We start from the raw sequence: 17490 nt of genomic DNA, 5'->3' as shown, positions 1-17490 counted from the left end.
ATCTATATTTCCAAGGTACTGAGTTGATTTGCTTGGTCCATGAAATGACTAATTGTGAGTCTCCTTCAGCTTCTAACTCCCTAACTCCTAGCTATACTTCTAGTCTCATTCCTTGTAAGAAAGCCATTATTTCAGCCTGAGCCGCATTTCCAATGCCAAATGGTCCTGAAACAAAGCCACTACCACTCCTTGGTGGTCTCTAAATACTCCCCCTATACCTGCCCTCCTCAGATTGCCCAAAGAGCTGCCATCAAGTTCAGCTTAAGCTTATTTACCTCTAGATGCTTCCATTCCATTCTTATTATGTCATTAGTTGAGACGTTAGTTCCACTTCAGTCCATTTCCTTATTATGTCATTAGTTGAGACATTTTGAATGAGATCCGATGTTTTTACCCAATATGCAGTCCTAACTTCTATGGCTCCAATCATATACCCCATTGACTTACTCTTCTCATTAAAGATCTTTTGATTTGTTTCTTCCCAAACAGTCCACACCACTGCTGCTCTTATTACCCCCGACAAGACTCTTCCTCTTTTTTTCTGTTGCCTCAAGAAGTTGGGGTTGAACAAACTAACCACATCCTATGGGGGGATCCATCTACAACCAAAGAGAGCAAAAGTATTTCCAAATGCAAGCCAGAAGAGAGCAAGAGATTAATAAATGAGGAAGGGTCTCACCACTAGCTTTACAAAGGATACACATGTGAGATCTTCCTATAATAAACTCACGGAGGCAGAGATGGTGGATTTCCCAGAAGTTGTAGTGTGGAATATGGAAGCCCCTCCAAAAGCTGCTTTTTTTATTATGGGTGCAGTGTCAGGCAAGTGTTTGACAGCAGAGATTTTGGATAGGAGAGGGATGAGTGTGCTGCCTAGCAAGTGCATAATGTGTGGGGAAGCTTCTAAAGATTTAGATCATCTACTGATCCACTGCAGAGTTGCTCGTTTCCTTTGGACAAAGTTTTTGGGTCTGTTTGAAGCTCAGTTCTGTTTCCCAAAAAATCTGATAGCAGTGCTTCAGAGTTGGCACTTGAAGAGCCTCTCTAAAGAAGGCAAGGTTATTTGGGGAATAAGACCAGATTAGTGGTTTGGACAATATGGGCGAAAAGAAACAAAAGACTGTTTGAAAATATGTATGCTTCAGAGGAAAATTTATGTAAAGGATTCTGTGGCAGGATGTACTCATGGGTAGGAACACATAAACAACTTAGTAATAGATCTTTTTTTATGAATAATAAATCATTTCATTAATTTTTTTTAAGATGGATTTACAACTGATACAGCATTTAGTTTTCCCAAGAGGCGCGAGATGCAGCCTCAAAAACAATATAAATTACAGTGTAGCCCAGAATAATTGACCCCTATTCACCCCTTGCTTAGCTAGTAGATCTGCCAGCCCATTTTCTGATCTTCTCTCCCACTGAACTCTGGCTGCTATATTAGAACTTAGCCATTTGAATCTTGTCAACGCCCCCCTGAAAGGCCAAGTCACTGTCTCCGGTTCTTTCAGCCACCCTATTATACCACTTTGGAGTAGATTTCTAAGGTTTATCTCTTTAGCAAATTGAGACCCCTGTAAAACAGCTTGGACCTCTGCACTAACCGCATCCCCACTCCAATTGGACGGGAGAATAAGGCCACTATCTGCCCTCTGCATCCCTGAATACTCCCCTAATCCCAGAGGGGCCAAGATTACCAAGACTGCTTCCATCAAAGTTTAGTTTTATGAAACTTTCTTCCAGAGGCTTCCAGGCTATAACAGGTTTGTCCTTAACCGAAGAACCTTTAGCAACTAGTTCCCAATTTCTCCATACATCATCAAAGGAGAAAAGTGAAAAAAGATCCATAGCTTTAGCCCAGTTAATAGCCCTAAACAGCAGACACTCCCATACAAAATCCTTGTCCCTTTATCATTAAAAATTCTGTTAAGTTCTTTCCCCCCAAACTGTCCAAACTAAAGCAGCCCTAACACACCTCCATAAGACTCTCACTCTTTTCTTAGGCCACTTAAAAGTTGTAGGGTCGAAAAGCCCCCCGATTTGCAAAGGCCTCCTCCACCTGCACCCAAAAGGACCAAAGATCTTTTCCCAAAGTTTCACGACAGAAGGGCAGGAAATTAGCAGGTGGTAAAAGCTCTCTCCATTTGCTTTGCAAAGGAAACGCCAATTTGGGGAGATACAGAGGTAGGGTCTTTTCTTTTGTAGGTTATCCAAGGTGTTTAATTTCCCAAAGGAAACTTCCCAATAAAGCAGCTTGATCACGTCATACCTCTCTCTCTCTCTCTCTAAAGGCCAACTCTAGAGCCTTTCAGGAATAGATCTTATAGCTTTTTTTTGTAATTCTAGGGCTCTTTTTGCATCTATGCACACAGAGTAAACAATTTAGAAGATGTACAGCTTTTGATTGAGCACTGCACAACTCCTTGTTGTGCAGATTTGGTTGCTTTTTGTCTAAGACGCTCCACAGGCTAATTTTTCCACTTCACTCAAACTTCTTCTCTTTGTTTTGACGGACCACTGTTTCCTCCCTCTTTTTCTTGATTTGGACCAACTTCCCCTTCTCTCTCTACTGATTCTGAATTGAACCCCTGCTCCTCCAGCCTTTTCTCATTTTGCTCCTCCAATTCAACTAAAATTGCTAAATTTCCTAGCACCAAGTCCATAATCTCCTCCTCCAATGTCATTCCTCCACCTCCTCTTTCCTTTTATAATACACTAGGGTCACTTTCCGCAACAGGTGCGGTGCCAATGACTAGAACTACAATAACAATAGGAGAGTTAGCACAAAAATTAGGGATGACAAAATTATAAAAGTAACATAACAGGGGAGAACATGAGAAGGAGAAAGGTAGGAAGAATCTCCATGAACCAAATGAACACTATCCTTCCCATAGGCCGGCTTTGAAGGGTTAGGTTCCTTTTCAGCAACAACCTGTCCTTAGGTACACCTAAGTTTGGCTCATAGTGAAGATCTAAACCCCAATTATGGACACCCTGTGCTTGTACTTGATTTATTCCTACATTCCCCTCACTTTAAGGTTCCTCCAACAACCCCCCCAAAGTCTGCAATAGATTCTCCAATGCCCACTTCCTTTAGCTCCAAAACTTCAGTACCAGAGTCTTCTCCAAAGTCTAAATAACAGTTCTATTCCAAGCTGGTCAAAGTCCACAAACTTGTAGCCTCTTGTTGAATCAATAGTTTCAACGCTTGATGGTTGATGAACTTTCTCTTCTTTGATTTCCCTAAGTTCCTCCTAGTCGGTCTCATCCTTAAAGTCTTCATGTTGTTCTCTATGGTAACGAGGATAGGTTTATCAGGGGTCATTGAGTTTCCCACCTAACAGTTTTTCCAATAGAGATTCTTCCCTAGAAACTTGGAACCATCTGCCATCAAAGAGGGGAGGAAGGGAAACCACTCCTACAAGAGACTAAGGTTGGCTTAGAGGAGTCGAAGGGGACGAACAAACAAACTCTAGCACATAGTTCATTAAAAACTGGCGTGACCCGGCCTGGACAAACAAACAAACTCAGTTCTTGGGCTAACACCATTCTCTTCCCTCAGCCCGGCTCCAAATGACCCACCTTGATTTGGTTTTGATTTCAAAATCTCCAAGAAGCCTTATGGGCGGTTGGATTAAATTCAAAAAAATATATAAAAAATTTAACCTTCTAAGGAAAGAGACCTGTTCTTAAATTTTCTCCTGTCTTTTCAGTTTCCAAAACTTAAACATCTTTTTGACCTTTTGGGTGATCCACCCAACTTCTTCCACATAGCAACCAACTGTCCACATCAGCATTGTCCTCTACCTTCGCCCCTGGAAATGAAAGTATCTCTTCAGCCTCCAACGTCAAACAGATTGTTCTCCAGCAATCATCAACAAAAATCTCCATGTACAAGGAACTTTCTTCTGGTCGCACTCCCACAATCTTAATCTTGGCTGGTCACATGTCTTGCAAGCAGTACGCCTCTAGCAAACCACCACATACTATTGCAATCTTGTGGAAAATATGTTCCTTCCAGAGGTTGAATGGCAGACCAAGAAGGTTAATAACAAGGCTACTTTCTAGTAAAGTCTTCCCATTACAAGAGGACGACCAGTTTTCTATTGTTACCAATCTGAAGCTTATTTCCACTTGAATCTCCCCCATATCTAGGATTGCCTTCTGTTCATCACACGGGATTAGAAACACCTCCTTTGATTGCAGTCTCTCCATTACCACTTCCAGAATTTCTCTCCAATTCTCAACTTTATTCTTTGCCAATAACTACCTTTCTCTTGAACCAATCTGTCTTATTCCCTTTCCACACTACTTTTGGAAAAGTTGCAGAAGATAGTATCATTGATTCTTCTTGTATTGCGTTTACCACTGTTTTTTCTCGTTTATTATCTACCTTCTCCTCTCCGATGCCTAACTGTTCCTCTTCTCCCAAATTAATGGTGTTTTCAGTTCTCAAATGCTCCCCATACTTTAAAACAAGCTCTTCTAATGCTGCAGCCAACATCAGCCAACCCTGCTTTCCTCTGCCTTCTGGTAAAAAAACTCATTTTTTTCTTAAACTCGCCAAAGACTTTGTTATGTCCCGAAAAGTTCACACACAATTCTCAGACACAAGGCAAGAACTCCACAACTCAGATAAAGAGAAATTGATATTCATTCAAAGGAAAACATTAACAGTAGGTCGGTTCTTCGAGAGACCGCCGGCTCTCCCAATCACTCACAGTATTCTTCACTCAACAAAAGCATGCCCTGCCCCATCCCCCAAAGACCCTTCTTATATTCTTCTGACAGCATAACTGACTCCCCCCCCATAAATGCCCAGCTGGCCTAGTTATAAATGCCCAACACTCTTCTTATTCATAACTGACATAGCTATAAATGCCCCAAGACTCTTCTTATTCCCTTCTGACTTCCTCTATAAATGCCCAGCTGGCAAGCCCCATGTGTTCAATTATTTCCCCCCTTAACCGATTGCTGCCCTTTCCCTTTTCCTAGCATACGTAAGGTTAATTGGGGGCCTATCAGACTTCTGTTAAGGTAATGAACCAACCGTTATTGTTTCTTCTGTTATCTACCAAGAATCTCTTTCCTTCTCTGACCAGCTTGTTCCTCCACCCTTGCTTCTTCACCAAAAAGATTAAATCGTCCATAAAACCTCTGAACCATTTTAACACCTCCATGTCCAGTAAACCATTTCTTTTATGAATATGTCCAGTATAACCATTACCCTTCTATCTTCTCTGATTTTCAGATTTCTCTTCCTCTAATCTTTGAGTCCTTGAGTAGAAAGCATTTCTTCTCCAGCTTAAGTTCTATTCTCCTTCTAGTCACCTGGTTGAAGTTCTCCATCACCCTCATACCTTTCTCGACTTGGCTCTTTAGCTCTCAACCTGATCATTTTTTTTTTATGAATGACTCTCAACCTGATCATTGTTGACATAAGTTCTGGTTCCCTATGCCATTGGATGTTATTTGATGATTGCAGCCTGGTGCATCCTCGTCATTCAGGAATTGGAGGGCTTTCAGAAATCAGGAGAAATTTTGGTGATTTATTCAGGTTCAATTGATGGAACAACAGTCCAGGCTGAACTATTATCACTTCTTCAAGGGGTAAGATTGGCTCATTCTGTTGGTTATACCAATCTAGAGATTGAAAGTGACACCCAAGTGGCCATAGGATGGATGAGGCAAATTTTTTTTCCGTATCTCGGCTGTATGCTATTAGAGATTGATATCATTGGCAATCAGATTGAACACCTCATCCAGATAGGTCCAAAGATCTTCGAACTCTCTAGTAGATTCATTGGCTAGGGAAGGAGTGAACAAGACTTGTATTTGGTCCTACTCAGGGAGGTAGGTGACTCCCAAAATGGTGTTCGACTTTGTTTCTCTAAATACCATGGAGAAACCACAAATATGGTGGCAGAGTGCTGATCCCTTTTGGTTGACAGCATAAGTGGCATCCCATCCCCCCCCCCTCCTGGTCGATTGGTACTTCATAGAGGCAATTCGGACAGTTCCTGTTTAGTTTACCATTCATCATATCTATAGGGAAGTAAATCAGGTGGTAGATTCTCTAGCAAAAATGGCTTTTGAACTTCGACATGATTCCAGCTTCTTGTCTCTCATTGATTGCCCTTCACACGTTAAGAATCGCATTAGGCTTTTTGGACAGTTCCTTATCTTCGTATTCATTAGGCTTTTTTCTTATGAATGCATTCGGACAGCCTTGTATATTTATGAGCCAAATGCCTATTGTATAGCTTTTTTTGAGGGGTAAGGTTTTTATGCCCCCTCCTAGGCCTTTCATTGATTTTATTAATAAAATTTACTATGGCCCCCTCCACTAGGAGTAAATTTTGGGGTTTGAAAAAAAAAAAAGTTTATTTATTTTATAGTTGAGGCATAGTTGTCAAGGCAATGCCTAGGCGACTAGGTGCTTTTCAAAGAACGCCTCGCCCAAACACCAACTATGTTAGGCGCATGCTTATATAAATATTTATTAAATAAAAAATATAAAATATATAATATTTTACTAGTTGTTTTAGTTATTATAATAGAACCTATTGCATGTTATCATGCTTTTGTATTAGGAAAGTAAAAACAAAGTTAATCTTCAAGGGTTTCACATTGACAATAGAATCGAAGTATCGAACTGAGGAAGATGAGAGAACAACAGCCTCCATCGTTCCCACACAGTCTTCTTCTTCTTAGTTTTGTTATTTGTTTCCTGTAGGGCTATTCATAAGAAGACCCAAACCGACCAACTCGGACCGACCCAAACCGAATCGGCCGGGTTTTCTTCAGCACCGGTCGGTTTCGGGTTGTAAAAAATCATAAACCGATGGTTCGGGTCGGTTTCGGTTTTCATAGTTAGTAGTTAGTTCCTAGTTAGTATTTACAACCTACTTAGTTCCTACTTAACTAATTTGTCTCTATCCTAGTTACAACCTAACTTAATTTCTAGTCTTCTAGTTAAGAATGACATTAATGGCAAGTATTGTAAGACAACTAGACAAGGAATTTTTTTGGAAAAGTTTAAAGAAAAGAATCAAAGGATCCTAGTTTTTATGGTCTTTTACACCAAATAGGCAACCAATTACAATTAGAATTAGGTGTCCTTTTTTACTTCGATTATAAGGTTTCTTGAAATATACAAATTTCAGTCTTCTTTCTCTAATACAGCTTGACTTTCTATTTTCTTGATAACTTCTATTCTAACTTGGTCCGCCCCCTACCAATTTCAGTCTTCTTTCTCTAATAGAATTAGGTGTCCTTTTTTACATCAAATTTCAGTCTTCTTTCTCCAATCTACCAATTTATTACCATGGTTGAACTTAGAGCCGAAACCGACCCAAACCGACTCAAACCGACCCAACCCGACTCAAACTGACCAGGTCAATTTTGCTTAACACAGGGACGGTTTCGGTTTCAATTTCAGGTAACCCGACCAGGTCGGGTCGGTTGAAAAAATCTCAGTAAACCGACCCAACCCGACCCGTGAACAGCCCTAGTTTCCTGGTTTAAAACAGTGGCTACGCCTCATTTTCTCCTCTTCCTTTTTGTATCTTTTCTCTAAGTTTTTTGAATCATTTTATTGGACTAAAACAGGGGCTCCGCCCCCTTCTTTTGTTCTTAAATTTCCTGCATGTTTTCAGCTTTTTTTTTCTCATTATTGGTGTATGAAACAGGGTTGGAACAGGGGCTCCGCCCCTTCTTTTATTCTTCATATTCTTCTTTTATTTTAATATTTTTTCACCAGCTTTTCTGGGTCTAAAACAGGGGCTCCGCCCCCTTCTTTTTTTTCTTAATTTCTTCCATTTTTTCAGCTTTTGTTTGTTCTCATCATTGATTTCTGAAACAGGGGCTCCGTCCCTTCTTTTCTTCTTTTATTTCAATATTTTTTCACCAGATTTTCTGGGTCTAGAACAGGGTCTCCGCCCCCTACTTTTCTTTTTCATTTTCTTCTTTTATTTTAGTATTTGTTCCTTGTTGATCTAAAATAGGGGCTCTGCCCCTTCAGTTCTTTCAAGTTCCAAGCACAAAAGCAAGTGTAGAATACATAAATCCAAAAAAAACTAGTTCAAAAGGGTAGAAATCCATCAGAAACCTTAGTTTTAAATTCCATCGCCTAGGCGAGGGCTAGGCGCCCGCCTAGGCACCTACGCACCTGGGCGCCCCCATGGTCGCCTAGCCTTGCCTTGGCGCCTTGAAAACTATGAGTTGAGGTTTGCTGGCTTTTGTCAACCTAGCAATTCTTGCTACCTCTACATCTTTATCAACAGAGAAAATTGAGAAATTATAAATGACAATTTGACCTACATGTATAAGATTATGATTTGATAGCATGGATTCATTTTCCTGTAACTCCCAAAGCATACCCGTGCAGGTTATCATAATAAAATGCTTGTGGTAGGAACAGTGCTTTTAACTACAATCTAACAGAAAATTTTATGACGTAATTTTTTTTAAAATAGAATAGTGACAAGCTAATCTGAGCATATATGTTGTGCTAAAAGAATGCAAAATAGAATATACCATGTCTTTCAGTTCAGGTTCAATGATGTCTTTCCTCACTCGGTTTGACAAAGGCTTTCTGTAGACAAACAGTATATTAGCAGCCTCCAATTAAAATGAGAAAAGAAAACATGGAAATGAAAGAAAGAAGAAGCCACCGCTCATCATCAACTTCCATGTCAGAATCAGGATCCCATCGCTCATCTCCATCATCTTGATCTTCATCTGCCTAAACATTCAAAATTTTCATCAGTCACAAAACTAGAGTGATTGACCAAATCTATCTTTTACAGATCATATCACTTGACTTTTCCTAAGAGCAGCAGTGGTAATCTTAACGATGAGCAATCTAGTTTTATACTTGTATAACATTTGATTTCATAAGAACCAAGTCAATCCAAGGGATTGCAGACACACGAGGTAAAGTGACAAGAGCAAATTATGTGCCAAATGCTTTCATTTTATAGGGAACTTATCATCTATTCTAATTATGGTACTTAAAAACCAGCAGGGAAAATCCTTCTGATCTGTTAATCTAATTATGCTACAAATGCTAATTCTTTGGACTCGACGCACTATTCAAATAGGCATACAAATAGCACTACTAAATAGCATTAACACTTCAGAAATGTAAAAAAGTGGTATGTTTAACAAATTATACTAAAAGAATTAGTATGGGAGAGGTAGGCTTATTATGGCTAAAGTGGTATGCTTTTTGGACTAGAGGCACAATACAAATAGACATACAAAATAGCATTAACACTTCAGAAATATAAAAAAGTGGTATGCTTTAACAAATTATACCAAAAAAGTTAGTATGGGAGAGGTAGGCTTATTATGGCTAACTAGACCATTTAACAAGACTAGTAAATGTGCATGTGCGCTGCATGTGGCAATCTCAAATCATAATAATAACTTTAGTGTTGCTATCAAGACCCATGTAACAAAGATAAGTAATTGAAGCATGGGGAACTAGTAGATTTATTGCCTTTCAACCTAAAGACCTAGCGTCAAATCTACTTGTTTGTAGCTTATGTCAATGTTTTAATGTGCAGTTGAACTAGACAGTCAGATTGATAGGCGTGTTACTGAAACAAATTTTTGAGTATGTTTCAACTCAAACCACTTTGTTGCAAAGAACCATTGACTTGGTCAATAACCAGATAATCTTATTGGTTGAATCTTTGATCTAATTGATAACAATTATTCTTTTTTTTGTATTTACTATTTAGTCATTTCCAACATTAATAACAATTATTCATCTTTAGATAATTTTGTTTAATGCAATGAATATATAATATTAAAGACATTATCAAATTTTATTTTTCTATTTAATTTATGACATCACAAGATGACTTGTTTAACTGGGAGGGAATATGGTTCCAATCAATTTTTTGAGCATTGGTTTTTCATTAGTGTTTTCCGCTTGTGGTCAAATAAGCCGGTTAGACAAGTTAACCATCGCCCAACCAAGATATTGTGCCCACTTACCACCAAACTACATTCTTGTAAAAACCATTGACTTAGTCAACAACATGGTGACCTAGCTAATTGAACCATTGAACCATTTGGCTGGTTATTTTGGTCACGAGTTAGACATTAATTCTCTATTCTTCCTAATTTTCTTATATTCCATTTTCGTCATTAATAAAAATAAATTTTATTATCATACATCATGGGTTAACCTATTTCACCTAGACGGTTGAACTGCTAGCCTACAACCTAGATGGAAAAACCATTTTGCTTTTGGGTCGATCCATTTGATTTAGAAAGTTGGACCATTGACCCACCACCAAGACAGAAAAATAGTTTCATTTTCAAATTAGTTTTGATTTTTGCTTCGTTTATCACACTTACTTCTTATTATGATTATTATTTAATATTAGACTATGTAAACTTTTTTATTTTCATATTTTTCTACAATTCTTTGTATTTTTTCAATTTTTCAAATTTTATTATTTAACTATGGTTGTATGGCATCATGAGTTACCCATTTAGCATGAATAGTTGAACCACTGACCCACCACTCAAACAAGAAAATGTTTTAACTTTTGGGTCAATTTTCATTTTGTATTCCATTTGCATGGCATCATGAGTTACCCATTTAGCATGAATAGTTGAACCACTGACCCACCACTCAAACAAGAAAATGTTTTAACTTTTGGGTCAATTTTCATTTTGTATTCCATTTGCATTGTTAATACAAATACTTCCTATTTAGCATATTTATTTTTATTTAATATGATAAATATATAATGTTAGAGATGCATCCAAAGTTTTCTACAAAATGTCTTTGTTATTATATTTTTATCTATTTTTAATTTTTTTGGCATTTAATTATGGCTGATTTATTCAACCCAAATGGTTGAACTACTTGCTCGCCACTTGGAAATAAAAAAACAGTTTTGTTTCCAGATTGAGTTAAAATATATTTGTTTTTATACTACTAAATTATTGTTCATGGATTTAATTAGTAGAACTTAATGATGAGAAACAAAAGTAACTTAAATATAGGATTCAATGAGAGAATGGGGGTTAATAACTCCAACATGGGATAAGAGGGGACAGAATGAACTGAAAAGTAGTACTCAAATTACAATTTCTACCCTCATATAGACAAAGACCAAATTAAAAAAGAGGGACATTTCATTCAAAAAAAAAGTCCCAAAGTCTTGGGGAGCTATTCCCACTTTTTTATGGTAGTAGGGATAATAAAAGCAACAAAAACATTAGATGAATGAAGAATGAGCATTGTAGTGCCTATATTTAAAAACAAAGATGATATACAAAGGTATAATAATTATCATGGGATTAAAGTGACAAGCCACATAATGAAATTTTGGTAAAGAATAATTAAGCAAAGATTATGACATGAAATAAGTATATCAGAAAATCAATTTAGGTTGATGCCAAAGAGAACGACCATGGAAGTCATCTTTTCATGAGACCATTCATACAAAAGTTTACAGAGAAGGCTTCGCACTTGGTACTTATTTATTTGCACTAATCATAGATGTATTGACTGAACATTGGTTTGGTTTGGTCACGTGCAACAAATTTCAGTAGAAAATTCTCACCCAAATTATTGGAATGTAAGAGAGGATTAAAGATGAAGCACAGTATCCTCCATATTTTGAACTAAGAAGACCGACTCCAGTTTGGCTAGTAGTTGAACAAGGGAATTATACTCATTGTCTCTTAGGCCCCTTCTAAACCCAAAATCCCAATTTAAACCAACCTAGGAAAAGGTCCTAAAGGATGAAATAGGCTCAAATTTGTAACTGAAGAGTGTAAAAAGAAGGTATTGCACCTTAAAGGGGGGACCCACCCAACCAGAGGTCCTCCCAAAAGATAACTCTATTTTTCCACCCCCGACTTTTAATGCCCTTACTTATTCCATTTCCTCCTTTCCCCTTTAATACAAAAACTTTTTATCTCTTTCCACATCCTTATCAGTCATTCGGCCTCACTCAACTTCCTCTTTTTTATCTAAACTTCTTTTTTTTTGTAAGAACACTTTGAGATCATTTGGATCTTTCAATTTGCACCCTAGTTTCCCCACAAAAGCTGCCATAGAATCCTCGCTATTCAGCTCTCTTTTGTCAAGTTCCATGTTCCCTCCCTCCTAACTTGTTTCCCCACCTCTTCCTCCTTCTCCTTCAGTTTTTTCCATATTAACCACATTTTCCCCTTCCTTCAAAATTACTCTCCTCAATTTCATCCAACCTCTCTAGAATTTCCAGGATCCTTTTATTTCTCCTTACCCCCTCTTTTCTTCCTTCATCTCTCTCTTGACCAATGTTTTAAAAGCGCAAGGCACAAAAAAGGCAAAGGTCAATTTGCGCCTGAGGCACAAGGCATAAGGCGAGGTGTGCGCCTTTTTGAAGCAAGGCGCAAAAATAAATAAATATATATATATAATCCAAAAAATGTCAGAAATTTCGAAAAAATGCCAAAAAATTCAAAAAATAAAAAATATTAAACATAACATTAATAAAAAATATAACTTAAATTTTAAAATAAATGTTTTAGAAAACCTATTATCTAAAATTAAAATACATAAACATAAGATGTAAAGCATATTCAAATGAGAATTTAAAAATAAAATCAAACATATAAAACATTTTTCAAGCATGTAAAACCTCTAATCTCTTTTTTCACTCAATTGCATATCCTGATTCTACGAGTCGCCTTTGTGCCACGGCCCTTGAGGCAAGCCCAAACAAGTCCATGATAGGTGTCAAATTCTTAGTTCTTACACAAAAAATAATGAATTTATAATTTTAATAATGAATTTATAATTTTAATTGCTTTTTAAGAAAACATTTTATTAGGATGAATGAATGAACATTAGCAAATAGGGGGTTCTCAGAGCAAAAAAGCGTCCAATTTTCAAAAGGTGCATGCCTGGGCTGAGGTGCAAGGCGTACCAGGTGCACCAGGTGTGTGCCTTTTGACAGGGCTGCGCCTAGGACCTAGGTGAGGCGCATACCCTAAAATGCGCCTCGCCTATGCGCCTAGGCGCGCCTAAGGCGCACCTTTTAAATCACCGCTCCTGACCCTCTTCTCCCACGAGGGTTGCATCCTCTAGAATGGGATCGATATCTGGCACAACAAACACAGAGCAGTCATTAGTAACACAAACCGAAAGAACACAAATACTTGAGTTATGCTGAGATGGAAGGGATTGCTAGAGCTGGGAGCACAATCTGGCATGCCCTGTTTTGTAGAGTGGGAGTCGCCTAACTAGGGATGCAAACGGATCGGATCGGATTCGAATCAAGGTATATCTGAATCCGACCTACCATTGTCCATGGGGGATCTGATCCAATCCGAAGATTGGATCCGATCTTATAGGCCTCGATCTGAATTTGAATCCTATAAGTAAGTCGGATCTTCGGATCTGATCCGGTCCAAATTGTTTTCTTTAAAAATTAATAAATTATTAAAAAAAATTTAAATATACCAATTTAAATAAAGAAAAAACAAAAAATACAAGTATTTTTTCATTATTTTCAGCATATATATACATGTTTTTATAAAAAATAAATAATATAACAAATTTATAAAAATACAATATAAATAATATATTTATAAATAAATAAATAATACATATATGTATTATACAAATATTTATATAAATAAATATATAGCATATATCGGATCAAATAAGGGTGACCCGAATCCAATCCAATGTTTGATCGGATCCTATTGTCCAATCCGATCTGATCTGAAGATTCGAACAAGGGTGTTCCAAATTTGACCAAATAGGATCGGATCTTGGATCGGATTGGATCATGATCCGATCCATTTGCACCCCTACGCCTAACGCCTTGGCTTGGTTTAGATGAGAATGCTTTCCTATCTCATTTGTTGTACAGTGATCTCTTCCCTCGCCCTCTTGTTTGTCCCTCACTAATGTATCTTTGTCTTGCCTTCCTATCTCATTAACAAGAAACTTCCACAACTATTTTCCATCTCACTACCGGCTTCTGGTTCTAGACTTCGACCAGTCCCTCTTCATATTCAAATGTTGTAAATCTCCGATTTACTTTATCACCAATAACTAGAATAGCCCTCCTGTCTGAAAATGGCTTCAGGGCAACCTCAGCTTCCAATTTCAAGTTATTCACCACTAAGTACAGTAATTTCCTCCAATCCTTTATGTCCATGTTGGTTGTTATTACCATTTTCCGCTCCCAATCACCTTGTTCATCCTCAAGCAACAACTTTTGCACACCAGTTGAACTTGCAACTGCTTCACCACAATGAGAGGAGCTCTGCTTTTCCTTCTCCTCATCACTGACCCCAACTAAGCTCGAGTTTTGTTGAAGACTAACTTCTGTGTTTAGGTCCTGCCCCTTGTAAGAGTTCCTGTCAACAAAGACGATGAACTGTTGTAGTTTGTCTGCAAAAGCTATCCAACCCTCTACTTCCCTTCTAGTAGACATACCATTTGCTTCCTATCAACAAGATACTTTGTGATGGCAATGAATAGAGGTGTAAATCAGGTCGTGCTAGGCCGGCAAAATACGACCCGCGTGCTCAGCCCGGCATGGCCCACAGCCTGAGCCCGTGTGGGTCCATGCCAGGGCGCAGGCTATAGGTTGTGCGTTGGCCTAGCTCGTGTCAAGCTAGGCTACAAGTCAAGCCTTGGACTTGGGTCAAACTAGGCCAAAATTTTTTGTTTTTTCTACATTTTGATTTTTTTTATTTTTATGTTTTTGCTAAGTAAACACTAAAACTAAAATACTTCACCTTCCTTAATTCCTTTGAGCTTTGGAAACAAATTGGAAAAATAAAAAATCCAACAAAGAAATGAAAAAATACTTAAATACTTAACAATGGTCAATGGATGAATGAAATATAGAAAACAGAATAAAATATAAAAAATATAATACAATTATAAATTGAAAATAAAAATTAAAGTGTTGAAAAATAACAACTAATTTAAATAAAATTTAAAAAATACAAAAAATTTAAAAATTCAAAAAATTTACAATAATTGAAATATCGAGTATACAAAAAAAATAAAAAATATTGACTTCATCATTTTGTTTCAAGTTCCACCTCCGCATGCATCTTCATCTCCTCGATTTCCATCATCTGCTTCAGGTGAAACATCAGGTGTAATGTCATGCCCTCCTTTGTCTTGTAATCTATCCTCAGCATCCAACCAATCTTTAAGGCAGATGCACATCTCCAAACTTTCATCATTCATGCAGCTTCTCTTGTCGTCCAGCACCCTAGTACCTACACTACGACAAGACTCCGATGGAACTGTAGACACCGGAGGGGTTAGTAGATCACGTGCCATGGCGGCAAGGACTGGATAGTTTTTTTCATGTCCTTTCCACCTGGCTAAAATATCAAAACTATCCATTCCTCCGAGTCGAAGGAATCAGCTAAAGTAGAAAAACTTGCTTGTAAATAAAAATTTAAGTTTAGTAAATGAACTTGTTGATCAAGTGGTAGTAGATTTTTGCCTCTTATTTATTAGAGACCGAATTTTGTCTTTTCCACTACTCGATCTAGCTATTTCAGAAGTAGAACTTGCACCTATACAAGATTTCCTATGCCCTACCACTTGAGATTCATATAAACAATACATCTAAAATAATAAACTATTTACGTCTTTTTATTTCCAATTTCAATATTCATATTTTCACAATATGATTCAAATAAAACTTCTAAACCATCTTTCCTAATCCTAGGATCTAATATTGTAGCTAAGCAATAAAGGGGAGAAATTTTCTCACAATATTTTTTAAATTTATTTTTCATTATTTCAATAATACTTTGAAATTGTGGATTTTCCTATATTTTGCAAAACATTCACTAGTCATAAATAATTGATTAATTAAAAGACAACTAGTTGAGTAATAAACACCCAAAAATTCATTAGTTGCATCATAAAAAATTTGTAAAAAGACTTTATACAAATTGTCATTTCCCAATCTTCCTCAAGTATAATATCGTGTGGCATTTTTGCATTATAAAAATCAGTAAGAATTTTTTTGTGAGCAATACACTTTCTAACATAGAATAGGTAAAATTCCATCTATGTTGAACATCTAATACAAAATATTTATATTTTAAAACCATAATTTTGACATAAATAATTAAATTCTTGTTTTCTTGCTTCATAACTTTTAATATATATTATACAATTTCTACTTTTAGAAATATGATGATAAATAATATTTAAAGCATTTTGAATACATAAATTTAAGATGTGACATGCACATCTAATATGAAATAATTTACCATTTAAACATGGTTTTAATTGAAATTTTAAAATATTTATTGTTGAATCATAATTACTAGCATTATCAAAACTAATAGAAAAAAGTTTATTTTTAATTCCATAAATATGTAAAGTATTTAAAATACTTGCAGCAATAATTGGGCCAATATGTAGCCATTCAAGCCTAGTAAAACTTAAAATTCTTTTATGTAAAAACCATTTTTCATCAATAAAATGTTCGGTAAAACAAAATATAACTTATATTAAATCTAGATGTCTAAATATTAGAAGTAATTGCAAGTTTATAATTAAGATTTGATAATGTATAAATTAAATTTTGTTTATATGAATAAAAAAAATTAAAGCATTTGTTCTAATAGTATTTCTAAAAACATTTTTAAATTGTGGATTTACAAATCTACGTAAAAATTTTTCAAGTATAGTATCTTCAACTAATAAAAATGAATGTTCAGCATGCACAATATATTTTGCTAACTCTTGCCTCATTTTTCTTGGGAATATTTAAAAGTACCAAAAATCTCACTTCCTATTTGTGCTTGTGATGTTTATTTCCCTTCTTCTTCTTTCATCATATGGTGTCTCAAATATCGGCCCAAGTGGCCAGTACCACCACTATTACTGTAGCTAAAGTCGCTCCTACATTTTTGACAAACGGCCCTCTTTCCCTTCCCCTCAACCTCTTCTATTTTAAATATTGTCCAAACCGGGCTAATCAACCTAGTGTTCTTTTTCTTTCCCCTACTCTAGTAGCAGTACTAGGGGTGGGAATGTTGGCAATATCAACAACATCCATATCGGCGCTAACAGTATCATATTGTAACTGAACATCGACATCGTCAACATTGAGCACATTAGGGAATTGGTGTCGAGAGCGAGATGAACCGGCCATTTTTCTTAATTATAAAAAATAAAAATTAATTAAATTGCCAGTTCGAAATCTCAACTTGATGGTTGAAGCCTCCAAGTCTCCCAAATTGCTAACTTGAGATACCCGAGCAAGGCTTCTTTTTGTTGAAACTTGAATCAAGTTGAGAATTGGAGAGTAGAGAGAGTATGAGAGTATATGTGAGTATGATGTATGAGAGATTGAGATTTTAGAGAGTATAAGAGAGTATGAAAATTGGTGTGATGAGAATGGTGGAGAATAAGGCTATTTATAAGATGTGAAAACAATTTAATTCCCCAAAATACCCTAAAAACTAGTC

At 36.6% G+C, this 17490-nt stretch overlaps 1 protein-coding gene across 3 annotated transcripts in view; it reads right to left on the bottom strand.

The window, feature by feature from the left end:
• Positions 1-17490, bottom strand: part of HD1 (histone deacetylase 1) — a 35183-nt gene that overhangs the window by 1973 nt on the left and 15720 nt on the right. For all 3 annotated transcript variants that reach the window (XM_010268024.3, XM_088887745.1, XM_010268023.3), the window contains 2 exons: positions 8676-8746; positions 8539-8596 (listed from right to left, as the gene is read on the bottom strand). In XM_010268024.3, the coding sequence (XP_010266326.1) occupies positions 8539-8596; positions 8676-8746 (129 nt within the window). The remainder of the gene's footprint in view (positions 1-8538; positions 8597-8675; positions 8747-17490) is intronic.

Source organism: Nelumbo nucifera, chromosome 5 (genome assembly GCF_055504915.1).
Source record: "Nelumbo nucifera cultivar China Antique chromosome 5, China Antique-T2T, whole genome shotgun sequence".
NCBI classification, from domain to species: domain Eukaryota; kingdom Viridiplantae; phylum Streptophyta; class Magnoliopsida; order Proteales; family Nelumbonaceae; genus Nelumbo; species Nelumbo nucifera.
The sequence above is the reverse complement of the archived record's forward strand: the minus strand, read 5'-3'. Positions and strand labels throughout refer to the sequence as shown.